At 46.5% G+C, this 27,744-nt stretch overlaps 1 protein-coding gene and 1 long non-coding RNA gene across 2 annotated transcripts; one reads left to right on the forward strand and one right to left on the reverse strand.

The window, feature by feature from the left end:
• Positions 1 to 482: 482 nt before the first annotated feature.
• LOC121202709 (uncharacterized) lies at positions 483 to 4,908 on the forward strand. Its single transcript, XR_005898544.2, has 2 exons — positions 483 to 3,127; positions 4,601 to 4,908. It is a non-coding gene; the product is annotated as an uncharacterized LOC121202709 (long non-coding RNA).
• On the reverse strand, positions 4,909 to 26,976 carry zzef1 (zinc finger, ZZ-type with EF hand domain 1). The gene is made up of 54 exons (XM_029174785.2): positions 26,390 to 26,976; positions 25,698 to 25,842; positions 25,384 to 25,578; positions 25,069 to 25,252; positions 24,784 to 24,983; positions 24,151 to 24,361; positions 23,905 to 24,021; positions 22,958 to 23,136; positions 22,620 to 22,718; positions 22,441 to 22,532; positions 22,209 to 22,354; positions 21,893 to 21,998; positions 21,596 to 21,814; positions 21,259 to 21,350; positions 20,929 to 21,149; positions 20,706 to 20,839; positions 20,544 to 20,614; positions 20,343 to 20,457; positions 20,080 to 20,245; positions 19,838 to 19,959; positions 19,623 to 19,745; positions 19,231 to 19,400; positions 19,050 to 19,131; positions 18,607 to 18,808; positions 18,367 to 18,500; positions 18,048 to 18,288; positions 17,882 to 17,961; positions 17,715 to 17,805; positions 17,149 to 17,635; positions 16,896 to 17,060; positions 16,619 to 16,738; positions 16,337 to 16,498; positions 16,056 to 16,188; positions 15,810 to 15,948; positions 15,526 to 15,691; positions 15,176 to 15,438; positions 14,908 to 15,080; positions 14,236 to 14,431; positions 13,980 to 14,143; positions 13,605 to 13,885; positions 13,246 to 13,420; positions 13,027 to 13,159; positions 12,713 to 12,939; positions 12,288 to 12,596; positions 12,101 to 12,201; positions 11,868 to 12,003; positions 11,423 to 11,782; positions 11,176 to 11,319; positions 10,920 to 11,088; positions 10,741 to 10,839; positions 10,480 to 10,645; positions 9,887 to 10,037; positions 8,182 to 8,253; positions 4,909 to 6,865 (listed from the first exon to the last, which is right to left on the reverse strand). Exons 1-54 carry the CDS (start codon positions 26,807 to 26,809, stop codon positions 6,785 to 6,787), a joined length of 9,129 nt encoding a protein of 3,042 aa, XP_029030618.1. The 5' UTR covers positions 26,810 to 26,976; the 3' UTR covers positions 4,909 to 6,784.
• Between the last annotated feature and the right edge of the window lie 768 nt (positions 26,977 to 27,744).

The raw sequence follows: 27,744 nt of genomic DNA on the forward strand, positions 1-27,744 counted from the left end.
AAACGTCTCCCATACATTTACATTAACAGTTTGTTTGTGAGCTGCTGCAGCTGTTGCTTGTGTTGTTATTGAGCTTACAGCTGCTGGGCCTCCTCCACCTTTGAGACCTTTTTCTCCATCAAGTGTCACGCGTACAGGAGGCTGTCAACAGCAAGCCTTGGTCCACCCACATGTTTACAGCACAGACCTCACACAGACACGGGGCTCAGGGGGCTTCGGCCTCCTCCCCGCGCTCCTCTGTCAGCTCCTGGACTCCAGACGCTTCCAAGGAGCCGCCACAAAACGCCCCGCTCTGGACATCACCCCATCCGAAGTTCACCGCGAGAAAAAGCTGAGGTGCTAAAAGTTAGCGGGAGGTCTGATCACCTCTATAAGAGCGAGCGGTGATGTGAGAATTGCTGCTGCCCACGTTGCGGTCTTTAAATAAAGCTCTGTCCTGATTACGCTGCTCCCTTCTCGGCGCAGAGACACATGCGGCAGGATCCTGCCTACGTGGCCTAGATGCAGAGCCCCCATCAGGACAGGACCATGAAACAGAAGGTAAACTCTGGACTTTGTTTGCGGGAGGTGAGGGCCATTTTTGCCTTTGGTGCATATGACCCTGATTCTTTGTGGAGAAGCCATTTTCTATTTGCATAATAGAGTTTCTGGGGTCAATTTTCAGGAGCAGCAGCGTTTTTTTCAACATCCTCTTGTTGCTACATCTTCATAAAAGTAGAATCTCCTGGAGGAATCGCAAACATGCTTTTTCGACAGGCGCAGGACGTTAGGTGGAGTCCGGGCGGCTTGAAGCATGTGCAGCATTTGCCTAACAAATACTGGCGAGCAGCGACGGACACGGGATGCAAACGAGGCCGAGATAATGGAGACTGGTTTGTGTGTGTCACATTATGGTTGTGACCCTAACGAGGTGAACGAGAACAGGTGGTGCCACATAGAATGTGGGATGTGGAGTAACAAAGCCGGGTTAGCTTAGCATTTCTTTTATTAGCGGCCATTATTTACCCCAACTCTCATCTGTGACGTTCTAGAAATGCACGGTCATTACTCCTGTGATGCAAAATCATGAATACCCTTCTCTTGTGGCAGCGCGTAATGGGAGAGATGCCCGAAAAGGTGGCGGCGTATTAATATGTGTTTCCCCCATCTGCGCCTCCCTTTCCTGGACTCCGTTACGGCGCTTGTAATGGAAAATGTTTTGGTTTATGTGGCGGCACACAGGTGGCTGAGACACCCTGCTCTTAACTGCAGGGACCGAGCAGCTGCCTCTGACAGATCGCCAGCAAGCTGCTGCCGGCGCCGCCGCTGACAAGAAACGGGCTCCGACGCGCGATGCTCCGCTTTTATTTTCCCTTTCAGGATCCGAACGGTTCGTTTTCCAGCGTCGTTCCTGCTGACACTGGAATTCCCTCCAGTTTCCAGCCATTACAGTCAAATTAATTTGAGACCGTTTCCTCTGGTGATCTGTTCGGCTCCTTCTCAGCAGAAACCGAACACACATAACAGGGACATTAACTATTAACCAGCTCCTATTCATGAGGCTTCTTTGTCTCTTCAAGGTCATTCAGCGATGAAGCCAACACAAAAATGACAGAATTAAAATATCATCTTTCTGCGCCGACATTCAACCTGAACGGGTTCTGGACCAGCGGGCGCTCAAATGCATCCCATGGTGCAGCGGGGCGGCGAGTTAATGATAGAGTTACAAGTAGACCACTGCAGCACATTGCTGTGCATCTACGTGTGACCTGAATCCGGGGCGAGCGAATGTGGAGCGAGCGAGGCACGGGCTGCAGCACGGCCACGTTTCACGGCGTCGTTCCTCCCAGAGAGCAGACGTGCATGTAGATGTGCACGTGTCTGACCTTCAGATCAAACCAAGGTCACCTGAGCTGAAATTGCTCAGAGTGACACACGTGAGACCAAAGTGGCTCCACGTCGGTAGGTTAATGACCAGGAGCTGCTAGTAGACGTTTGTGGGTGTGTTTGTCACATGAGGAGGAAGAGAGCAGCATCACATTAAATCAGAGTTCACAAACATTCACATCCATTCTCTTGGTAAGAAGCTTCTGGAACTATGAGCTAAATGCAGCAAAAATACATTCATTTAAAATTTCAGATTTTTTATATTATAAACTAGAAAATGTGCTGTCAAATTCATAGTTTATATGAAGACATTAAATCCTTCTTCCAAGAACTAAAGGCTAAGAAACCTCAAGGGTATTTTGTCAAATGATGTGACGTATTGTTCCCATTTAATGCACAACTGAGAACAAAGGCACCACGTATCCAACCGTGCTCAGCCAGAGACTGTGGCCTTCAAACAACAAAGCTCTGATTACCAGATTCTCTCCCACATAATAAAGATGTAGTGTCTGTTTACTACAGCGATCAGCCGTAACATACGTGCTTGTGCTGAGCCCCTGAAGCTGTGCTGTGGTCTCTGACACTAAGATGTGAGCAGGAGACAGGTGAGGAGTGAGATAACACACAGAGCTAGTCCCAGCGCGATCAGAAGAATCGCATGTGAGTAGCTGCTAAATGTGGGCGTGAGTCTTTTTCTCCACGGGTTGTTTAAACTACCCAATTATCCCAAAGCCCCACGAGAAGTGACCCACACAGGCCCCTGGTCCGATTGCGGAAGAAAGTAGGTCTGGTTCCAGCTGTGGAGGTGGAACGTCCTCCAGGTAGGAGCTTCCTGGATGTCATGATGGAGACTCATTCTCTAGTATTACCTCTAAAAGTCAGCAATCTGTGCTCATTTGTTGCATATTGAATATATATTTATGTCTTCAATGTTTTTTGGATATTCAACACATGCAGGTTTAAGGCTGAACATTTTGCACCAATGGCAGAACCGTGACAGATGCAATTTAGAATCAAAACAAGTGGCGGCTCATGAGGAAGCATTTTATTACACGTCCTCTGAAACTGACGCAAATAACACACTTAGCATATGTGTGGTGACGGTACGGGTCCCTCGACGGGAGGAGGAGGAGGAGAAGGAGGAGAAGGAGGAGGGAAGATCCGCAGCAGGAGAGAGAGGACTCAGAGGATTCACACGAGCACCTCGTCCCTCGACTGACCTTCAGACATCAGATGCCTGGTTTATCTGGAAGATCTGGAGGTATTGGTGTGTGTGTGTGTGTGTGTGTGTGTGTGTGTGTGTGTGTGGTAACAGCTTGTGAAGAAAATAAGAAAATTACATGATGCCGTTTATGAATGTAAGCACTGCAGTCACAATGAATCACACCAAATCTTGTTCTTGTTTCATTCTTTCATACTTTATTTTTCATTTGCTTTACATAATTTTGGTGTTTATGTAATAATTTCTGTCTCTTTCTTTCTCTGATTCACAGTTAAATTCTGTCTTTGCTCTTGAGCGTCTACTTCCACATCAGTTAAACAACTTATCCTCAATATTTTCCATTTAGTCATTATTCATGAAGGCATCCCTCCAAATATGAATAAAACCCAGACTCTCGCTATCACCATCATTATCCTTATGGATATTAATTTGTCTAATTTACTGCATCTAATCCATTATGAATAATCTGAAATGTTTCCTCCAAGTCAATGGAATTCCATTAATAAATGTAAAAAGAATTATGATACTTTTATATTTTTCCTAAATGTCCATTTAATGTCATCAGGTAAATTTGGACTTCAACAGCAACTTGACCTTGTTGCTGTATATAAAAACATATAAAGATTAGTTCAGTTAGTTCTTACAAGCATGAAGCTTAAAATCAGATGCCTCTGCTCCAGCCAGTCCTCGCTGTCCTGCTCCGCTGTGCTCAACACACTGTCCAGTAGCTCCCCAGGTCATTGCTGTGAATTCTACATTTTCATAGCCTCCTGAAGAAACGACATAGGTGGGGGCAGTATGTTATCAATCAGCTGGTTGTTTAAGGCTAGGTCATGCTGTGATTATCCTAAAAGTCCTGAAAGTTAAAAAAAGCACATATATTTTTTTGGCCTAGACATCGAATTGAATCATCGATCAATCAGAGACAGCGCACCATCTGTCTAGTGTCAGATGACAGCAGGTATTTGGATGTCATATCATAGAGTAAGGTGAAAAAGAAAGTTACACCATTTGTCATATGGCTGACGTGATAATATCTGAATAGATTTTTTACTGAAGTAACATATTACACAGCTGTGACAAATCCAGTGCCCAAATTCCACCATCTAAAATTTGTATCAGGGGTTTAGGGTCACGCTTAGACGCATTCTGGTACCGGTACCAGCAGAGGGTGCTGTGTCTTCCAACCAGCAAGCGCTTACATTGAGTTATTTATGTGGATGGAAGGTCATTCTGGACATCCTGTCTGATTCACAAACATTAGACTATAATATACTATAGACCCCTGATGCTGGACACTGCTCTATCCTGGGTAATGTCTTTGGAAGGATGCTGATGGTTGAATGGAAATGAAAACTGTCAACCTACAGACAGCTGAAACCAAACACAGCAGATGTCATCATTTTATTCAAACAAGTCTCCAATGTGTCACCCAGCTTCAAACACTGCCATCATTTCATGTTGGCGTGACAGTCTCCTTTATATCCATTCGTTTTGTTCGCCTTATGACAGCGCTCCTATCCTCGATGAGCAACCAGATGAAGTAGGAGACATGGCGACGAGGGGCGAAGCAGGAGGAGGTGGGACGACAGCTGACTCACTCCGGCGTGGGGGCTTTGGTGGCGCTGAATCATCTGGAGACTTATTGAATATTTCCTACATTTGATGTCATTATCACCCTGGTGATCATGACACCCATCATCAGCGCTGCCCCCGAGACTCCAGATCACAGGCAGGGACCAGACAGATGGAGCAGCGTGTGTGTGGATACTGGTTTTGAAGAGAGAATGTTTCAAAAATAATAAATAAATACAGAAGTCTTTCTTTGAGTAACTTCTATTTTATTAGAAAGCACATGTCAACCCAAGCAGATTTCCTTTACCTTCAGTGCCATGCATACAAAATCTGAATCTGAGTGTCCATCTGTTAGTGCACAGTAAGCATAAGATTTGCATGGGGTTGATATCAAAGTTGTTCCTTCTGTGCAATTAATATTCACAGATATGTACATTCAAATTAGTCAGCCTCAAGTATCAAGCATCCTCAAACAAAGAAAACATTAAAAGTAAAAGGTTACAAAAAAACTCAAATTAAACAATATAGTTCTCTTTTAAAATATAGTTAATAACCTTTAAGGTAACATGAGATAAATTATGATTGCTTCGTTTTTAACCATAGGCACGTTGTAGATAGGCGAGGCGCCTCGTCTTGAGTGAACAGAACCTCCACGTCTATCCTAAGGTCCTGGAGCGGACCGCCACAAAAAATGTGGAAGTAGAAAAAAACTAAGAGGAAATTAAAAGAAACTCAACAATGTCTAAAGGACTCAACTGCTCTCTGATAAAGTGTGTGACAGAGACGAAACACCATCAGGAGCTCCATGTGAGTTGTCATGGCTCAGGAGGATTCGGTTTCTTTGGTATAAAACCACCATGACCTCTTCCAACCAAAAGAATCTCATCACATGAAATTCGTACAGTAGTAAACGGAGAAACAAAAAACACATCTGCTCGCTCTTTAAAAGCAGTGTTCAGAGCGACCGAACCGAGCTTGGTTTAGTCTGCGGACAGGGGCCGACGCGGATGCAGCTACCAGAGTTCAGCTCCGCAACCTGTGGTTTAAGTGTGATGAGACTCAAGGACGCGAGGAAGCTCCGCACAACTCAAGTGTGTGTTTAGAAAACATGAGGTAATTCAGTGTTCACCTGTTCCAGCTCAACGGACCTTAGATGTGAAGAAGTGGAAGCGAGGTGTCGCTTTAATCGGCGCCTTTAACAGTGACAGTCAATTAAGTCTCAAGGTGCTAAATATCGGCGTTAGTGGAAATCAGCAGTGTTACCATACATAACATCCAGGGGCAGCATAGTGTGACAGCCTGTTTATCACCCACTGCTGTGAAAAATGAGCAACTAAATGCATGTGGGTAAAACTATAGGGCTTCAGGTTTTTTGCTATTATGCATTTCTGCATGAACATGATGACATCATAATGCTCTTTCATTCATTTACCGAGTGACGGGATGAGATGAAGGAATGCATTGCAATAGTATCACCGTCTCCCCTCAGCTGGGACCGGCTCTCACCACTATGGCTATTGTGACTGTGGCTGGTGCACAGGCACATCTGTTACACGCATGTGCAGTCTGAGAAGGAAAGGGAGGAGCAGGAAGAAAGGAATTCTAGAGAGGACTGTAGGGAGGATGGAAGGAGTGGAATGAGCTAGTAGGTCAGCTTCTTTCTCCCTCTGGTGACTAATGACACTCTGTCCTGGGCTGTATTTTTAGGATGCTCTACATGTCCACCGAGACATGCAAGTTGCCAAGGTGACCTGCTTTCACCATGTAACCCATAGTGGCTGCTGTTTAGGAGAGGGGGGGGGGGGCATAGCTTCCCTTGTAGGTCGTGTATTTGGCACACTTCAAGTCATTTAGCATGGCATCCTCCAATCAGAACCAAACACACTCACGCGCACGGAAAGAAAAACACCCTGCAATCATTCCTGTTCCAGTGAATGCGCATGCTGATATAAAGGCAAGGAGTATGGTGAATAAATGTGGAAAGTGCTCCTGGAGTCCCCCTCCTTAGCTCACATCCACAGTGCAGCAGAGAGTTTCCAGAGTGGGGTCATCTGTACTCCCGCTGACTCAGGACGCATCCCCCTCCTGGACTGTTCTGCTCCACTCGCTCTGTAGCACCTCTCAGGAGGACATGTTGAGGAGTTTGGTAGATTTATTGGGGTAATCGATGGCCAGACTGATGGCGGCGATATTCTTCAGAGCCTATATAAGAAAAAAATAAAACAAAATGAATGTAAGTGCTGAAAGAGAAAATGGCGCTTTGCATGACACAACAGAACTTTGGCTGTTCTCTGCATGTTTAATGTTAATATGCTTAATGAATGACATGGGTCTGGTTGAAGCAAGCTAAATGTGCAAAGCATCACAGTAAAGTTGGTTTTGTATGGATAAAGAAGCATACATAGATTTTTATAACATATAGTGTAAACACACACTGAATACAAGCAGTAAATTTAAAGCAGTTGCCAATTACATACCCAGCAGACACAGAATCATTAGCATCGCTCTGAAGTCGCGTTTCAGGTCCAATTACTCTAACCACGCTGGCCCAGTGATTAGTTTTGGGGCTTTGAGGAGCTGCAGAGGTAGGTGATCATTTTCTGGGGGCCATTATGCGGGACCGCCTTCACACAGCAGTGTCTTAGTGCGGCTTTGACTTATTGATCATTAGATGATGCACCCGTGAAGCTGATGTCACTGACGTACAGATGGGGTTTTTAGATCTTGGGTGAAACGATCGGGCCTATTTAAAATTCAGTTTGGTGGTGGTTCGATAATTAATAATGAACCCAATGACCTCACTGGTGCCGAGGGCACCAACATGTTCTTTCTTCAAACACACAGTTACAGGTTTAGTCTGAATCCTGCTCAACCTGTGGATAAATAAAACTTAGTCACTAGTCTTGTTGAATGGAATATGTATCTCAGATTTCCCAGTGAGAGAATCACATTGTTTTGGAGGTTTCACTCACTGAGCTCTGAACCTCAGCCAATTCCTTCTGGCGTGTGTATCATCTTGTAGTTATGACTTTGGCCAAGTCACCAGCGGCCCTGTTTTCCACCTGACAGGTATTAGATAACAGCACAGAACCACCCACTACAGCTTTTTCACCGCCCCCACCCTGCATCCTCTGCTACCCTTAACTGCCTTCAGGCTCCTCTGCTGTGCGGGTCCGCAGCACAGAGAACGCTGTGGCTCGCTCTGCCACGAATGCTAATAGGCTGTAATTACCAAATACATTAGTCCTGAGTGCAGCCCACGCGCATTCAAAACGAGGGGACGGGGACGCCGATGGGAGCTGCCGGGTGTCAACAGCATGGTGATTCACCAGCCAGAGAGACTCCAGCCCCGAGCTGACGCACAGTGACGCCATTTAAAAAGTGCGACTGTGTGGTTCACAAAGGAAGTTGCGTGAGGTCACGCAACACGTCGGGGAGCAGAGAGGACGTCTCTGAGCAGGCCTGGCTGGAAGGAGGCCTTTGAATGCAGGGGGAGGAGGGGACAGTAGAAAGCTTACCATCGCGGTGTGACCGAGGAGCTGCTCGTCGGTGGTCATGGCCAACAAATACTCCTGCAGGACGCCCTCCGCCTGGAAGACACGTGAAACAAATGGGTGCTTCCGCAACATTCACAAACGCAGCTAAAGAGAAACACCGTCGTGAATAGAAGGAACGTCCCCAGACAGACTAGAGCGAGCGCTTACATAAGGCATGAATTCAGTTACAAATGAGGCCTGGCTCCCTGACCACTCTTCAGCGCCATCTTAGCATCAAACTCAACTGTGGAATGTTGGAAAAGTCATTTGAAATCGTAAACAAACTCGAAAGCGCTTCCACTAAAGCCCTACAGCAGAAACATGCCGGTGGGTTATATAAGCAGAGCGCGTCGGGGAACGCAGATAAGGCCGCGTACGGGCTAAATGGACCGAGACGGGGCTGGAGATGGAGTCCAGACCCCGTCAGTCATTCGTCGCACGGCACCCCCAGTGTTTACGCCAGGCACCGTTCTGGGAGCATTTGTACAGGTAGCAGTGCGCGACACGGTGTTTCATTTCCTACACAGAAACGAGACATCCTGAGGTAAAGAGTTCACTGAGCTGTTGAAGCCTTTCCAATCCGTCTCCTGGCCTGGCGCGGTGCAGCCTGAGTGCAGCTCGTCACTGTGGGGCCAACGTGCTCGGTTCCACTGTTCAGTCCAGATGGTCCACGTTCGAGAGCTCAGATGTGCGACCCCAGCTGGAATATACACGCTCCGGTGTAGTTCACGGCGCACTTCACTTGAAACAGCTTGAGCAACACGTAACACCACCCACCACTCACGGCGACAGCTGCCACAAATGTAGCACGATTTGTTTAGCGCAGTCTAATGTGGCTATATTGAGATGGAGGGGAATAAATGAACTTGTCATTTATGGAACTGCTGCATGGGATGACACTCTGCTGGATGGAGGCGCTAGGGCAAGTCACACACCAACAGGTGTCTACCCTCTGCACAACAATAAACCTTAAAGGGCATTTGGTGAAACTCTTCTGAGGACTGTTACTGCCCCCTGGTGTTCGTCGGCCCACATTGCTCTTCTAGAAGACATCCAGAAAGGATCCATCAACTAATGTAAAGTTCAGCTGTCAAACGTTTTCTGTCCGGAGCTGATGGAGTAACCTTGGTTCTTTCCTGGGCTTTCCTCCAGCTTGGTTTGACTGGACCCACGGATGGGAAACGTCTGGCAGACGGCGTGCTCCTGACCCTGAAGCCTTTATCAATTATTTAAGACTACTGAGAGCGCCCATACACATTGCAAAAGGGGACAGCCTTCTTTGGTCTGCCGAGCTGGTCTGCAGGGAGCCACGGTGGCACTGTGTTGCCTGGCAGATGGCAGGGCCGAGCCTTGGCCCCGAGCCCAGCACAGAACAGGTGGGTTGAAGAAAAACATGCTCATCTTACAGGAAGACAGACACTGACGTGGAGACAGAAAGCGACTGGGGGATAATAGTTGTAAGGAATGATAAGAGTAAATTTGACTTATTTTTTATATAATTTGATTTAGAATGTGTTGGAGGGAATGAAGATAGAAAGCACAAGAAAGGCAGACTGATAAAAATAGTTTAAACTTCTTAGAAGTCAAACGGCTGAGTCAACATTGACCCTGAATCAGCACAAACAACAAACCAAACTAAACTGTCACCAAGTCACACCACTAGCCCCCACGCGTGGGCGTCACTCACGATGGCCCGGGCCTCTGTGACGAAGAAGAGCTCGGTGAGGGCTCTGTGAAGAGGCAGCAGCACAGTGATACTGGTGGGATCCTGGCTCAGGCTGTTTTCCATCGACATGAAGAGCTGCCATAGAGGTCGCAGCAGCGTCAGCTTGCAGGCACTAACATTTACACAGGCAGAGGAGGCAAGCGTTAATAAAAAAACAGTAATTAACTTATTTACTTATTTTATGACTGCAATCAAACTAACAAATAAACAAACAATAAACTGAAGACAAACATTGTGCACAGCTCAAGTATTTTCTTAATTGTGTGAGTTATCATTGCGTTCATATTGTGGCTCTCATGCAAATTCCTAAATACACCCCTTCTCTTATTTCTGTGGTTACTGTAAAACCACTCCTACAGAACTATGAAGGATTTATGAAGACATTTATGCAAACCCAGTGTGGGTTTAGGGAAAAACACTGCTGAGGTCGGCTGTGCATCAGGTGCTCAGATTAGCATAGATGTTTGTGTATTTTACTCTCTCATGGCAGGCGTTTAGTTTGCTCACTGATCACAGAGGACTTAAAATAATCGTATAAACCAAGCTGGGCTTACGTCTGAGATTGACACTGAAGGAGGCGGAGCAACAAGTGGATGGCTTTGATCCGCTGGTTCCCCGTCTGGCGACAGGCCACGCCCACCTGCCACTCCCAGATGTCTGAAAGCGGCAGGTGACCGAGCGCCTGCTCATCAGCTAACATTTGTTTAAGTATCTCAAAACCTGATGGACGGCAAACGGAAGTAGAGAATGCAATTCAAGGGTATTAAGCAGTTTGCAAACTCAGGAACAGGAAGAAGCTGTGTGTTTGACAGTACCTGTCTGAAAGCGCCCTCTGTGGCCTCCTGTGACTGTAAACTTATAGCCCCACTCCGTGTTGCTCATGTCGGACATGAACCTGTAGTACAGGGTATCGCCTGACAGACACCCAGACAACACACATGTGATGATTGAGGTTATGTGGCTGTTTAAATGCCTCTGTTCAGTCCAGCCTTACCGGGGATCTCAAAGTCCGACCATTTTTGAGGAGAGCCACTGAAATTGTGGACATCTTGGAGGAAGTCGCTGCTGCTGGACATGATGAGCTCATCACAGCCTTCCTCCGTGTAGCAGCGAGAGTCGAACTTTATAGACAGGTATATGGCCCCTGGGATGTGCACCTTGTCCTGGAAGAAGACAAATATAATAGTTCACCTCACATCCATGGTTGTTGATTTAAAAATAAATTTTAAAAAGAAATCTAGTTCACGCACCTCAAAGTTGGTGTTATTGTCGTACGGGTGTTTGGATTCTCGAACCTGCACGGCCATACCTGGCTCCTCCATGAACTGACACGCAGTGAGAGACAGGCTGCACAGCATACTCTGGCTGCAGCCCTTCAGCACCCTCTGCAGGATCTGACCATTAACACAAGGTCCCACTCATTAGTCCACGCCTAAATTGTGGGACGTGCATCACGCATACATAAACACTAACCCATGCATCCCCCGTCTCCCCTACCTTCTCCCAGAGCGGCCTCTCCTCCAGCTGCATTAACATGTCCAGGATGTAGGCCATGTGCGAGGCGCCGTTCAGGGCCAGGGCTTCCTCGCTCAGCGCTGCGTCTGCAGGCCAGTCAGCCAGCAGGGAGGCCAGCACGTGGCGGGCGTACAGCGTGGCGATGGCCTGGTTGACCTTCACCAGGTACTGGCGGACCGCCCGGTTGCTGCGCACGTCCAGCTCTTTGTGCAGCAGAGCCGAGCTTTTGGTGCGCCTCTGCTTTGCGTAGCTCAGCTGCAGGTCGCTTTCTGAATTGGTGATGAGTTTTTGGGCCACTACGTTGATCTCCTCCGTGGCCTTTTCACAGTGACTTGGTTTGGACTGTTGGTGGCAGAAGCAACAGTAAGGGACATTAAAAATATATTCTTCATATCATCCACCAAGTTCCGGAAAACGTTAAACTCACCACACAGGACACAACAATCATATCAGTGTCTACAGCCTTAGTGTTCCTCTCCTCAGAGCGCAGTCGCCTGCTAGGCTGCCACTTCTGAGCCAGAGTACGGATTGTCTCATCTGTTTTTATCTCTTCTCCATCAAATCTGAACAAGAAAAAAAAGCAAATTTCATAAAAGGTTAGACTAGAATACTGATAAAAGGAAATGTGTAAGATTTGTTATATATGGAACTGAGGCTGACCTCTTCTGCACCTCCAGGAAGAAAGAGTCAGTTCTCTTCATTTGCAGCTCGTACATTGCACGCAGAATGGGCAGAGGAGCGTTTAAGGCATCGTGGGTAATCTGCATCAAAAAAAGGAAAATGGCTAGATCGATATACAAAAGGATTCGATTTTTCTGCACACACAGTGAAGAGGATCCCTCATTACCTGGAAGCAAATCTTGGTCTCCTCATCGAGACCCTCCAGTGGGTCCGGCTTGTTGATGTCGGTGTCATCAGCGCAGCAGCTGGACTGGTCCGAGTCGTGCTCCTTGTCCTGCTCTCTTTGGTCTCGTTCAGGATCCTGGGCCATGGAGTGGATTTCTCTCTTCGAGGAGTACAGCATGATGGAGAGAATTTCCAGATCTCTCAGCAACCACAGCTTGCTGAAGCCTGTCCCTTTACTGCACTTCCTCACCAGCAGCTGGGTCAGTCCTGACTGATGGATGGCTTCCTGAGCCTGCTCTACTCCGTGCTTCTATAGTATGTAAAACATGAAGAGCGTAGAATGAAAAAGAAAAGCCTACAGAATCTAGATTTGCTAGACCAGGTGTTTCTTTGCTAGTTGCACATCACACAGATTACACAAGGTACCTTGAGTGTGTTGTAGAGGCCTTTCAGGGCCAAGGACAGAACCCAGGAGGCCTCCACAGCATCAGGAGAGCTATTGTCCTCGCTGGTCTGCAGCAAGTGGCTGATGATAGCAGTGAAATTATTTAAGTAGCGGCTCAGCAATGTTTTCGGGGGACCTTGGCCCCCTGACTGCCCCGTGAGGCTGACTGTAGTAGAATCCTGAGACTGGATCAGCTGATAGTCCTTCACTATCAAAGAAAATAAGTTGCACACGGGTTATTTGGTCCCTTTCTGAGCACTAGCAGCGTGTTTAGCAGAGCTCCTACTGCACTGACCCGTTTTCCTCTTGCGTGTTTTAACGTCCACCACCGCAGCGTGGTTCTTCTCCGTGAAGTGTTTGAGCAGGATCATGTTGTGTGGTTCATTGGCGTTGTCAATGAACACAGTCTGGGTGCCCACACACAGCACCTGAAGCACACACAAATCATGATAGGGTTAAAAATTCGGGAGGCAACATTTAAAGTGTGATGCAGGCTGTGCGGTTGTCCCCCTACCTCAGGGAAGCCCACCAGCACCAGCAGGGTAAAGAGGTTGGTGCGTTTGAGAGTCTGTGGCAGCTGCTGAATGCAATGGTCAGTGAAGGCAGCAATGACTAGGCTCCATTCAGGGCAAGCGTTCAGACTGTGTAAAATGTCCGCAACTGTGCACGCCCAGTCCAAACCAATACGACTGAAAACACAGACAGGGACAAAATAACCACATCATTAATCATCCATGTATAGCAGTGCAAAAATAAGATTACAGCTGTGGACTTTTGCTGGAGCCAATTTGTATTGGTAAAAAAAAATGACACAAAACTAAAGGCACTTATACACAACCATCTTAAAATCAGACAGGTGTTTTTTTGATTTACCTGTCTAAACAGACAGCCCCTAGACTGAAAAGCAGCTGAGTGGTCTTCCAGCCCTGCGTGTCTGAACTGGCTGCATCTCCCTGAGTCAGCAGGTCGTACTTGTCAGCCAGAGCCTCTGTGACGGCGGTGTCCGCCTCCGTCGGAGAGATTCGAAGCAGCAGCTGGCCCAGCAGTCCCAGGGTGAGGTGGTAGGTCTCATTGAGCGAGCCAGCGTTGGAAATGACTGCCCTGAAAAGCTGGGGCAGGATGGAGCTCAGACTAGGCAATGACAGGATGCTGCCCTGAGGATACAGGAAAGACTTTGTTGCATCTATATTCTACTTACGACAACAATAAATACAAAATGTAGCATAGTAGTTTGTTTCCTTCACTTACTGGCATAGCTGGTGGAAGCATGGCTGCTAGGAGCCCTAGGATCCTCTCTCTGGAGCACTCTGAGAACACATGCTCCTGTAGGGGAACCTGGGGCAGCCTCTCGCCAGCATCCTTAGCCACATCTGATGCCGGAGAGTTGACTGTCCCTAGTCCAGACTCTAAAGCTGGTACAACATACAAGGTTGACACAGTTACCCAGAGGTGTAACCACCAACGACGCCCATGCTGTGAATGAAGCAGGTCATGTCTGACTTACGTCGCACCACAGGAGAGAGGGGGTCCTCGCTGGACACAGAAGGAGTCTGACTGAGGCTGGGCGAGTCCAGGGTGTCTTGAGTAACCAGCTTTCTTTTCTCCTCCTCTCCAGTGCTGGGGGGGGACGACACCTCTGGAGGCACAGAGGGGGAGAAGTCCCCCTCTTTTGCCTTTCTTTCCTTTTGTGATGATTTGCTCTGAAGGTAAGGTCATAACATGTTCACAGTTGTACATGAAAAGTTGGGCAAAATTTGCTTCGTTTAATTCCATAATGTAATACAAACAGATAATAAAACAGCAAGAATGGCATGAGTCGAACTGTGGGAAATTTTCTATTTGAAACACCGAACAACATCAAAGAATCTTACTGAGCATCTGAAAATAAACAAACGTGTCTAGAACCTCAAAAAGGCTATAGACAGATATCAAAGCACTCCCTGTATAAACCTTCTACTGATCGCAAAACTATACTGTAACTTTATATGTAGCTGGACAGAAAGACAAATCTGCCATATGACTGCAGGGAGTGTTAGTTGACAAAACTGATAGCACTTTGTGTGATTAGTGTAGCCAAAAACATTTGGGAACTTCCGATGATTTGTGGGACCTATGGGTGTAAGAATGTCTAGAAAAATCAAAGACTCATTGCTATCTGAAAACCTCTAATAATCACCTTGTCTCTGGGAGATGATGGGGAGCAGATTGCTGCGGTGCTGCCAGGGAGAGAGGAGGTGTCAGTGGTCGTACTGAGCTCCTGAGAGGACTCTGGGGAGACCGGACATAGGTCGCTATCGGAAGCTGAGTCACTGGAGGACAGCAGAGCGAGCAGCGCTGAGGAGCGCAGACCTGCGTGACGAACGCCACAGAAAGGGTTCTTCACATCAAACTCCAAGAAGCTAAATGGGCTAATTCCCAGGACCAAAATCCTCTTTCTGACTTACCTTTGCCAGTCTGGCCCTTCAGCAAACAGTCAGTGATGAGTTGGGAGCAGCGTGTCTGCAGGACTGAGGCCTGGCTCAAGTTGTTGTTGGCCAAGGGCTCACCATTCACCAGCTTCTCACTGCTCAGTTCTGATGTGTACAGAGCCAGGCCTGCAAATAGCAGCCAGGAGTAGTTGTGGATGTAGGGCTGGATTAATCGATGGCGGTCACTGATTCGGATGGTCACCATGGGGTACACAGTGATCCGATGGGTGGGCAGGTGGCTGGGATGTAGCAATGGAAACAAAAGGTTTAAGTGCGATAAAAAGCAACTAGCTGCAGTGCAGTTAAAATATCTTAAAATGCGTCACCTGTCTGGATACTTCTTCGCATTGTAGCAGCCAAAGCACAGGTCAAAGTCTTCACACACATTGCAGTTGATCCTGCTGCCGACAATGAGGCCCTGGCAATGGTCACATGCGTACTCCATGTTCACCATCTCGTGATCGTCCTCGTGGCCCTCAGGCTTTGCTCCACCTGGTCAAACCAACACAAAGAGTTTAGTTCTACCTAAAGACCTCAGTTGGGCAACACACAGAGAACTTGAGGTCTGATGTGGACTCTATGTGTCGTATAGTGGAGTTTGTGAACTCACTGAGGAAGCAGGTCTTGCAGAGGTCCATATCCATGCACTGCAGACATCGGTAGCGGTGCCACGGTGCCATTCTCTCACATCCGTCACAGGAGATGACAACATTAAGCAGGTCGCAATAGCGTGCGATGAACATGTGCATCTGTGAAGTATTGACACATTAGAACCCTTTCATTCCTGTGCCTAGTCTAAACACATCCTACATATTCTGGCATGTACATACATCTGATTTACTGTAACGTTCAGTACCTTTCTCCTGTCCTCCATCGAGTCCTCTTCATCAATTTTGTCATACCACTTCTCAAACATTCCATCCATACATTCATCCATCCACTCCTGGTTCTTCTTGTAATCCGCGATTTCATCTTCCTCTGTCCATTGGCTGAAGATTAAAACACAAACATGAAAACAAACATTTCACATCTTGTAACCTTATATCAAAATCATTAACATTATTGGTTATTATTATGAACAATAACAAATTCCTTTCCCCATCGTGGTCCTGGGTCTTTGCAGTGCGATTTGATTACCTGATGGCGATGTCATGAACACTAATGTTCTCCTGTGACATGCAGAGCAGGATGTCTGGAAGCTTGATATCCAGGAAGAGACTCAGGTCGTGTACCTCCCAGCTCATGTCCAGAAGGTGCAACAGGCAGGTCTGCACACACGACAGTGCGGGCAGCAGAGCTCTGGGGAGCAGCCATGAGGGTCAACTTACACCACTGATCGCTGATGCAATTGCTTTGCTTGTTAATTTGAGCTAATGTAGTTATGAGCAACTATGATGGATAAGAGGCAGAGGTGCTTACTTTTCATTGAGGCTGCTGAAGCCTTGTACTGCCTCCACCAGCATTAGCACCAACTGATGGTAGGACCGCCTCACCTTCTCCCCCAGCTTCTGTCCACTGTCTGACAACTGGGAGAAGTAACTGCAAAACAAAAAGACATCCTTGAGTGTAATATACAGTACTACAGAACATTGTTATGCATGCATAGTTTTAATCTAAAGATTTTCTTTGACAAAATGCACTTTTTATATGCTTGAATATTCACGCACTGTAAAATTCAGGTAAGAGTATAAAGTACCTGGTGAAATCCTTCTGACAAGTCAGCAACTCCTGCAGGAACAGTATGCAGGGTGCTTGGAAGAGGTGTGGCTTTCCAAGGGAATGTAAACACTGCTGAACCATCTCCAAGACCTTGCACACGCTCAGAGCCTGGGCTTTGTTCAATGACAGAGTCTGCAGAATGCTACAGGAAGGAAAATAGGATTATTTAATCCCAATATAAAACTAAGACTAATATAAAAGGCTGAATAGAGAATATGGAGGTTAGTAACCTTGCCGTTGTGAGCGCTTGGTCCCTTATAAAGTTTAGAATGTGTTTGAGCATTGGGTAGCGATCCTTGACGGGGGGGTTCATACGGGGCTCCTCTATAGATCGACAGGACAGGAGGCGCAGGCGAGCTCGGCTGAACGGGGGCTTGCGTGGAAGGCCAGAGGGTGAGGCTGGCTCCCCTGGCTGGGATGAGAGGCTCTCTGTGGAGCCCCTGTGGTCCTGCCTGTTGTGCCCACAAGACGTCGGGTTCTGGGCCGAAGCGCCAGGGGACACGTTCTCTCCTGCCCTGGATTCACTGGCTTCTTCAGATCCTGGATTCTGGGACCCCACAGTGGAGCTGGGCTGGAAGTCCCCTTCAGAGACAGAGATGGAGCGAAGGAGAGGTGCGCCGCCGCCCTCTGCAGCTTTGAGCGAGTCACCATCCGGACAGATCAATCCACAGGGGGCGAATCGGAACAGCAAAAGGCTCTTCTCGATACACATCTCGGCTGGAGAGAAGGAAAACGACTAACCTCAGCAAAATACTATCTAGGACGTAACGGTCATCCATATGAGAAGAGTCCTTGCCTAGTGATTCCATTGTGACCTCATCGGGAACTCCTTCCTTCTCTTCAGGAACATTCATTTTGCCGACCAGGTACCTCTGCTTCATCTCTAACTGAAAACCAACCGTAACAGATCAGTAGTTAGAACGTGTAGATTCCGCAGCATATAAATGGCCCCCTGCCACTTACCATCCACGTTCTGATGCTGTCTGCCAGTGCGTACACCTGCACAAACTCTTCGCTTAAGCAGGCCTTGCAGTCCTGATGTACTACGCATACACAAATCACATGAATCAGTCCAAGTCACCTAGCATGCAGACTTTCAGCTGAATTGGATTCATAATATGAACATTACCATAGGTCTTCAGAGCACTGCTGAGGGCTGGTGTGTGGTACACCATAGCGGCCCAGATGGAATTCACAGCCTGGTCTGTCTTTGACCCACTAGCTATCTCATGCCTCGATGGCTGCTTTTTGCAGGACTGCATGATGGTCCTCATCACTTCCGTTCTGCTGTCCGAAGCTTCCTGGGAGGGGTTCCAGCGAGCAAAGTCCTCCAAGAGGCTCTTCAAGTCATCAAGTGACCATGTATTCGTCTGCCAAGCACAGAGGAGGATTATGTGGCATTATGAGGAGCTGCAGTCATGCTGTGGTACATAATGATGTGATTATACCTTGTCAGGAGCGGTTTTAGTGTGTTTGGCCTCTCTCGCTTCACACAGCCCATGTCGCAGAATGGGTTTCCATAAAGGAGAAGACTGAACGTGAGACATCTTTCCCGCTGGAAGCTCCGTCACACTGCGGATCTCTGGAGGCGTCAGCGATCGAGACATCAGCAAGACAGTTTATCACAGAGGAGTAAAACGATTTCAAAGTGACTTTTTGTTTGGAAAGGATTAATGGAAACGTTTTACCGTGAGGCGATTTCAGTGCCAGAGTTCTAGACGCTAGGCGACCCATCAGGCGAGCTACCAGCAGCTGCAGGTCTGAGATCCAGGAAATGGTGATATCGGGCAGACCCATGGCCGTCACAGTAAACTTGTAACCCCACTCGTTATTACTGCTGTCAGAGTGGAAGAGGAACTGGAGCTGAGGGCCAGCATCAAATGTCACTTTCTGAAGAAGAAGAGAAATAAAAACAGAGATACAAATATCTATTATTTATCATAGCAGCTTTTTAAAAAAAATGGTTGCAGAGAGATTTTCCCACAGCTGCCAGATGCACTGCTTATCTGGCACTAGTCTTATGTCTTTGTCTTTAACAGATATTTTCCTGTTATTATCCTTTCTTACATAAAATCTGCCAAATGCAATTAATACACAGGACCGTTTAAAATTGTAGCAATTTCCATCCTACCTTTGGCCACTTTTCCGTTCCAACTTTCATATCATATCGGACCTTCCCGCCTCTAGAATCTGTAAATTCTAGGTAGTCGTATCTATAATGAGAAGAACATTCAGGCAAATAATTAAAAATCTATTGGGATTAAAAGCAGTTTGTTAATTTGTTAAATAACTTCATGTTCCCCACAAGTGACCTCTTCTCCGTTTCACAGCGTTCATCAAACTCCACTTCAAAGGAAGTAGCACCGGGGCACGCGAAGATGGTGGTCTCATGGCGGCAGTTCTCGTAGTTGTGGGGTGACTCCATGTTCCACGTCCTCAGCACGACGGGCTGCTGAGGCTGCTGCCAGCTCTCCTGATCCACCTACAGGGTCATGGTCAATAACATCTGTTAAAATCACAGGATGCAAAGTAACCAAGCACATTTATCTGCAAAATTTAGCAAAGGAGAAGTTCAACATTTTGCTTTTTATTGTGCTTCAGTATTTATCAGTTGTAGATACGACTCTAGTGTTCTAAACACAAAACATGTTCAGTATTGTGACACTTCATCTATTTACATAAAAGTCATTCAAATGTCAACAACCTTGGAAAAGATATCTCCAGTATCACTGGAAAGGCTTTTCAGCAGTTCAACCAGGGAGGAGAAGCTCTTCAGCAGCAGACTGTGGGGAATATCCAAAGAGCACAGCTCCAGGAGGAAAATCATCTGCCAGAACAAAAATCAATGTCACTCATCACTGTCAACCCTACGGTTATGGTGGAAGGCAATCCAGGAAATCCTGACATGTGTGACATTACCAGTTGTCGGAAAACTGTGGTGAGGATGGAGTTGCCAAGTTTGTCAGTAATTTCAGCACTGGTGTATTTCTCCAGCAGGCAACCGAGGATAACCTTAATGCTTCCGAGGAACTGTTCCACATCTGTGGAGAGGCCAGGTTTCACAGGTATCACACTTGCCACTTAGAATATACAGTAGCATGAGCACACGGTCTATGTATGGTCCTGTGCATCCACAAGGTGATGATAGCGTTATTACTCACAATTAAGTAAAATGGCCCTGGCCAGATCCATGGCAACAGCAGTGGCAGCACCTCCCTTAAACTGTAGGTAGCACCAAGACAGCAGACTGCCCTGCAGGGCCCAGAACAACGCCAGTAATACAGTCCTGCTAGCGCCACTGCTCTCGTCCACCATCATAACTTCACACTGAGGGGTGGGAACGAAGAGGAGCATTAGAAAAGGCTCGATGGAGCAGGCTGACGGTAATAACATAATGGAGCTATTGCGTCTGACGGAATCCAACCTCTCTCGTTGCCACCTGCAGCAGCGTCTCCATCACTGACAGAATGGGGCTGATGTCAAAGTCCACAGGAGCTCCTTTAGGAGGGAGCAGCAGGAGGCCGCTCGGGTCTTGATCGCTGCATGGTAAAAAAAAAAAACAGCTGTTACTGATCCACTGTGATCCAGCGATGATGTGCTCATAAAGCTACAGGTTTACTTTTACCTGAAGTAGTTGCAGAGTGATTCAAAAGTCACCTTTACAGACTCTGGCTGATCTTCTTCTGTAATATTTTTCTGAAAACAGTAAAATGATGAGGATGATAATGATGATGATGATACAAACATTAATGGTTCTTATGCTGTATTGTAGCGGTTATGAGCTCACCATCATGTGGAAGAGTTTGTCCCGCCTGACGTGTTTATCAGGGAAGAAAACAACAGCCCCACTAAGAATGGCCTTCACTGCTTCTTTGCGCAGAGCTATTTCCACTGATGTCTCGCCCTGTGGACCATCAACAACTGGAACACAATCAGGACAAATATTATGGTTATACAGGTCTAAACAATGTTTAGGGGTCCAGGTAAAGTAGCTCTTAATGGGTTCTTACTGTGGCAGAGGTGAGTGTAGAGTTCCCACACTGCAATAAGAGAATTATCCTGAGGCTCCCCACCGCTGAAGGTGGATGGAGAAGCAGTTGCTGCGGCCCCCTCGTTTGGTGCCTGGCTTTCCTCCAGCCCCCGGGACTCCAGTGGGTTGGGTAGCATGGGGAAGCAGTTCTGCATCAGCTGGAGCAGGAGCACCCTGCTCTTCAACACCTCCTCCCCCTCACTGAGAGAAGGCTTACATGTAAAAGCTGGTATTCTGATATGTGTGGATGTTTACACACACACACACCAAATGGTAATTATTGCTGTACTGAGGTGGAACTGTTACTCACATCTCCCTGAGTTTACTGTAGAACTTCCAGAAGATGTTGAGACTGAGACCACTGAAGTCCAGAAGATACTTCTGCTTGAAGTGAGATGCATCCTGCAACAATTAGGGGTCAGTACAGAACAGTTAACAAGAAAACTAGACACATACTGGGGTGTGAGGCACAACAGATCAAAAGCGACTGTAAATGTTGCAATATCTCCTAATGGCCACAAGAGGGCAAACTATAATAGAGAAAAATAAATATAGTGATGTTAAAAAAAATGAATCAACTTTAGTAATTAAATTTAAATACCAACATGCATGATAAGTCACAGTTACTCTATTTTGACAGAGGTTACCATGTCTCTTGTAAGCTGCTGAATGAAGAATATTGTCTTGTTAAGTAGACAGAGTCCAGTAACAGCACCGCGATCTAAGCCCTCCCCATCTGGACTGAGGTCATCTAGGTCTGCCAGCCTCTCTGTCCCAGGGCACAGGTAGCCGCTGAAGCTGAGCGACTGCACACCAAGGCGCTCTGCAGAATCCTGCCTGGTGCAGAGGAACTTCACCATCAAGAACTGGGAAGATACAGATGCAGAGAAATGAGTGATGACATAAAAGTAATGAGAAAAACAAAAACAAAATCCTGATGTTACCTTCGCTACGCGACACTGCTGCAGCTTGATCTCCACATCGTTCCAGTCCTCCTCCAGCTCAAACCAACCAATCGGCTCGTCCTCGGCCTGTGCTGGAGTCCTTACGCTGAAGAGCAGGTGACAAGAAACCATACAGCTAGAAAACGACCTACACTGTTTTGTGCTTAATCTTTAAACTGAATGTTTTTTTAAGGTGCTGCTATTTAACATGTCTTCTTCGGTAATTACTAATCCTAGGTGTCTTGACATGTTAGGGGTTTATAACACTGATAAGCAATTATAAATTATAAATAGAAAATTGCTAATGGATCCTTACTTGTCTTGTACAAACTCTTTGTAGTCCTTGTAGTCCCATGTATCATACTTTTTGAACCTCCTGAAGTGTTTCTCTGCATCAAAAGGGTCTTCCTCTTTGTATGCAAACACCAAGCCACATTTTGCGCCAATGGCTCCTTTTCGCACCTAATTTAAAAAAAAAAAAAAACACTGGTGAAGTACAGTAATCCCTGCGCCAGGCAGAATTATGGTAAACTGTCTCAATGCCTCACTTTGATCTTCATCTGAGTGACCTGGAAGTTGCTCTGGTCTTCCGTAGACAGGATCACACTGGCTTTCTTTCGGCCGCTTTCGGTGAGAAAACCTTCAAGGAAACCAACACTCAGTTTACATTTAAAGTCACTACATTTGAACTCAGATTAGATGTACTGTTGTTAGTCTGGTACTGTACCATCTCCAGTAGCGGATTCTGTGAGCATGTTCTCTGGTCCTGATTTCTCCTCTTTGCTCTTCACATCACAGGCCTGTAGGTGCAGCTGGAGGGGCTTCCCTGCAGAGCAACGTGAATCATTGTGACACTTAATTTTTTATAACACCATAACTAATTTAACCATTCTCCATGCACAGGCTATAATTTATATCCTATATTAAGAGAAAATAGTCACCACCAACTGCAGCTCAGTTTTCTGACTCATAATCCACTCGTGCATCTTCTTATTTGCCAATTGCTCTCTAGCACTATATCTTCAAACAAGCTTGTGTACACAAAAATAAATAAGAGTTGGTTACCGTTGCGATAGAGTAGTCGCAGTCTAACCGAGGCCATAGATGTGATCAAGGAGGAGGCCTTGTACTCGGCCTCTAAATGGTCGCTGATGCAGGACAGGGCCTGGAGCACTTTAGCCACGCTGCCTCTGGCCAGAGCAAAAGCCAGGAGGGTCAGTTCTGCATCGGGACTCACACAGCAGCTACAAGAAGCCCAAAGCAAACACGTTAGTTTTGGATTGAATATACTGATATCAAATCATTATTTCTCATCCTAAGAAGGACAGGTCACACTTTTTTACCAGTCAATTTTAAAATAAAGTTCACACACCCACCCATGCATAAAAGTGCTCTTACTGTTATCCTCCTGACTGTCTAAGTCAGAAGAATTACAATACCATAAAAATGCAGACGCTGCCAAAACAGATTGACCTCATGCTATTAAAGCCTTATGAGAAGCTTGTACAAACAAACGAACTTTAGACACTGTCCATCGTTATTCTTCAGCTAATTTGTCAATAACAGTTAATAGACGATTCCAGCGATGAGTTTGCTTTTTAGTTTGGAAATATTCTTTTATTATAGACATTAAGAATATGCCCCTCGCCTTTAAAAACAGTGAGCCATCCATAACGGATGAGAGAGACTTTATCTGCAACTACACTTGGCTCATAAATTACTCAAAACAATACAGACACCACAGAAATGTGAAAATCAAACCTCCCTGAAATGCCAAACTGACATCTGCAATGTTTAACAGAGTGCTCCCTTTATTTTGATTATGGTCAGTAATAAATAGAAATATTTATTATTATTAAAGAAAACTTAGGTATGTCTGTAACCCTATGTACAACACATGCGTAAATGTAGTCAACAACAGCTTGACAATCATCTAATAACCATTTGATGAGGTTGGTACTGATGCACTGTGTTAGTTGTGATGCCGGGTGTGTGATCCTTGCAGGTCTTACTCTGCTATCCTGAGTAGAAATCCATCCACCTCCTCCAGGATGTTCAAAGAGAAGAACTTGGGGAACTCTGTGGACGATGGCGTCAGAGACAATGGCGGCATGTGTCGTAAGGCTTTTCTGGAAGGGCAACACAATGAACAGCTTTAAAACTAAAGCCCTGGGTAGAACCTCAGCATCATATATATACACTGTACGCCACCCAAAGGTTGTTGTTCTATTTGTTCATGAGAAAATAGTGTATCTTACTGTGTACTCTGGAGAACTGTCTGGGCCAAAGCAGGGTTCGTCTCCATGGAGGCAGTGACCAAGGAGGTGAGGAGAGACAGGTACCAGATAGCAGAAGCATCCGAAACAGACACCTCTTTACTTTTCGTAATCTGATAACCCAGCGTCTTCAAGCCATGAATCCGTGTGTCGCATCCATCACTCAGGCAACGCTTAATGTTGATTTGGATGTCTGGAGTTGGGTGAGGATGAAAAGTGTTCAGCAGACTCATGGCATATACTGTGTAAACACGCCACAGCCTGTTGCTTCCTCTCTCAGAATGACAAGAAAACTCTGAGCCACAAATAGAACAGGCTTCTTGTTCTTATAATGAATTTTAAGCACATTGTAATCTGAACCCACTTTTCATGCCTGATTTATAAATCGAGCTTATCGCATGTCACTAATAAGCTCATGAAAGCTTGCATGTGGCTTCAGAATGAATGTACTTAACCACTCAACCGTCTACAATGCAGAGCTTTTACGCCAATTCTTGCTCTCACTTCACCAAATGGGTGCAAATGACTTTGTCCACAAGCCTGAGTGAAAGAACGCACAAGTCCATGATAAACACACCCGGAGCTACACAGACGGAGTGACAGCTGGTGACTCACATGGGTGTGTGATGTTGGCATTCTCCAGGAGAGCTACGTAGCCGGTCATGTTGCTGGGGATGCGAATGTCTCTGATCTCCTGCAGGGAGCGGCGGTTCTTTCCCACGGCGACGGAGACCAGCTGAGGCATGTAGCTGTGGTCATTGGAGGCCACAGCAATGGCCAGACGTCGCAGGACCACATCTGGTTTCATTTTCAATCTGGAAAGCGGAACAGGGAGTTTTGAAACGGATTGGAAACAGATCTCCCCATCGATAAGGGTTGAGCAGGCGTGACCCCCGTTACCTGATCCAGTGTGAGCGTGCACTGCCGTCCGACTGCCAGAACGACGTTGTTTCTCCATTCGTCATCTTGTAAATGTCAGCACCGTTGGACGAAACTTCTATTGTGCTGTAGCACTGCGTGACTACTTTGACCTTGTCCACATCTGGGTCACGGTCCAGCTCCGCTCTATATTGGATATCGAAATCTGAGGGCACCACATACGGATTAGAATAAATGAGACGCAGAGGGAGAGACATGGACTGCACAAGGACAACACAGAGAAATATATAGTTTACAGCTCTTATTTGCTGAACAAGGCATTTTTCCGATGCACACCTTTCTCCTTCTGTAAGAGGAATTCCAAGTAGTCCTGGACCACACTGGACCTCATGGTGCAGATGCTGTTGTAGCCCTCTAAGATGGGGAAAGGTATGGCACTGCTGGGAATGCGATTCCTATGCAAGAACTTAAGGATCTTAGAGGCATGTGCTCCTAACCGGTCTTTGTTCTTGGAGAATATGTCAACAAAACCTACGGGGAGGACACACACAGAGAGGTGGTGCATATACAGTAGGCGCATATCCCTGCATCAGCCCGTATTCAAATAAGGTTGACAGAGTTCAATCTGGTAAACAAATCACATCTTCTACCTGGGGTTAGGGTGCACGCTTGTAGCTGTCTTATCACATGACTCAGCTCTCCCTGTAGATTAGCGCCGTTGGAGCTCTTCAGCGCGATCAGCATGCTCTCTACGTCCACCACACCGTCGCCTTCGGCATCGAACTGTCCAAAGGCCTCAACAGGAGCAAACACAGTACGTTTATACGCCGACACATGAAACGGGGGCTGTTCTTTAGTTTACTGGACATATGTGCTTGTTTAACTAGGAATAATAAATAATAATAATACAAAATCCCTATAAGATGGGAACTACAGGTACAGTTATTTGTATATCTGATTGTGAACAGGAGCCAATAGCCTGTGTAGTATTTGAACAATAGTAGTGGAATTCCAGGTCCATCCACAAGACTACACAGCCATTAGTTCACCCATTCATCCACAACCTTTAGTTGAGCAACAATATCAGACAACAGAGCAGTGCGCCCACACAAGCGGTAAACAGCATGACAGCTCATTTACCTTCTTTCACTGCCTTCTTTTACCTCTAATTAGTAAACAGATTACAAGACGCCACGTGACCTCACTAAGCTATTACTTTCTCTAATCAGTCATCATACAGTGGCATGACAGCAGCCAACTGATGCCAACCGCTCCGCGCTGCACCTTGGACACACATCTGCGATAACAGCCTTTCACGGCGCGCGTCCCGCGGACGCCATACCTCTTCACACTCGTCCCTCGGAGCATCCCTGCTCTCCAGCATCTCGCAGAACTGCTCCACGTTGACGGACTCCTCGCCTCGGTTCAGGCGGTCCTCCAGCCACCGCACCAGGACGCTCTCGTTGCCCGCCAGGACGGACTCCTGAATGGCGACCCCCGAGTCGCTGATGCGGGCCGCCGCTTCCCGCAGCTTCACTTGCTCCAGGAGCACCCCGGGGCTCGGCGGCCCGCCGGAGGGCACCGGCACGTTATTCGATCCCCTTCCGCCTCTCCCGGAGCCGGAGCCGCCACCGCCTCCGCCTCCGACACCGCCGCCAGTGGCCGCAGAGGCCGGACTGTCTTCCGCGAAGCCGGGGCTCTCCGTTTCCACGTCTTCGTCGTCGCCGCTGCCTCCGCCGCAGCCGCTTTCTGCGTTGCCCATGTTTGTCTCAGCGACTTAGCGCTCCCCGAAGAAAATCTCTGCGGCCCGCTGAGCGTCAAGTTTGAGACGGTCGCACCGGTCTGGAAACAGACCTTGCTCGACTAGCGCTACGGCTCGAGTTTTGCTGTTTAATAGCCACTACCGCATTTGACGTTACTGTACGTCAGGCCGCATGAAACGCCCTTTGCGCATGCGCGGTGTGTTGCTAAAGGACATGCCTGCGTTGACATATTTTGCAATCGGTAATTTCGTGTGTAAATTCACTGAACACATGGACAACTGTTTATTCTGGCGACTATAATTAAATTTACCAGTGCCAGTATAAAAACATGGACAGTGTTCTAAATAAATATTTATTACATTTTGGGTAAAATGTCTTCTCAATATATGCTAGTTTAGTTAATTTTTTGAGAAATCACTTGTCTAAATCTGTAAACATCATTTCTGTATGTAAGATCGATCATCTTCAATACTATGTAGAATTTTGAGGGTTTGTAATAGAAAACATTTATAAGAGGACAAGCAAATCAAGACCGAGTCTGAGACTGAGCTGCTACTCTTGTGAGATGTCCTCCTGTGGTGATTCACTAGGTATGGAAATAGCTCCTGCCTATTCAAATATTAACGAGGCTAAAATGCATATACTTGTAGTGTTACAGGGTAGCTGTGGTTGATGCGAATCAGGATGTAAAAATTTAAATTTGTATCATTGGTCTACTGTCTAAATATTGTTAGGAATACAAACAACAAACTTTATTGCACATTTTCAATGTTTATAGGCCCATTTTAAGATAAGCATTAAATATATTTGGTAAGTAAAAAATAATTCACGTCAATATCATAAATATTGTATATATAATAATATAATAAGTTGCGTGAAAATTGGAGATGTGCTGATATTTACAGTAAGGGCTCGTCTTGAATTTACGCAGGAC

The sequence above is a fragment of the Betta splendens genome, chromosome 14, assembly GCF_900634795.4.
Source record: "Betta splendens chromosome 14, fBetSpl5.4, whole genome shotgun sequence".
Classification (NCBI taxonomy): domain Eukaryota; kingdom Metazoa; phylum Chordata; class Actinopteri; order Anabantiformes; family Osphronemidae; genus Betta; species Betta splendens.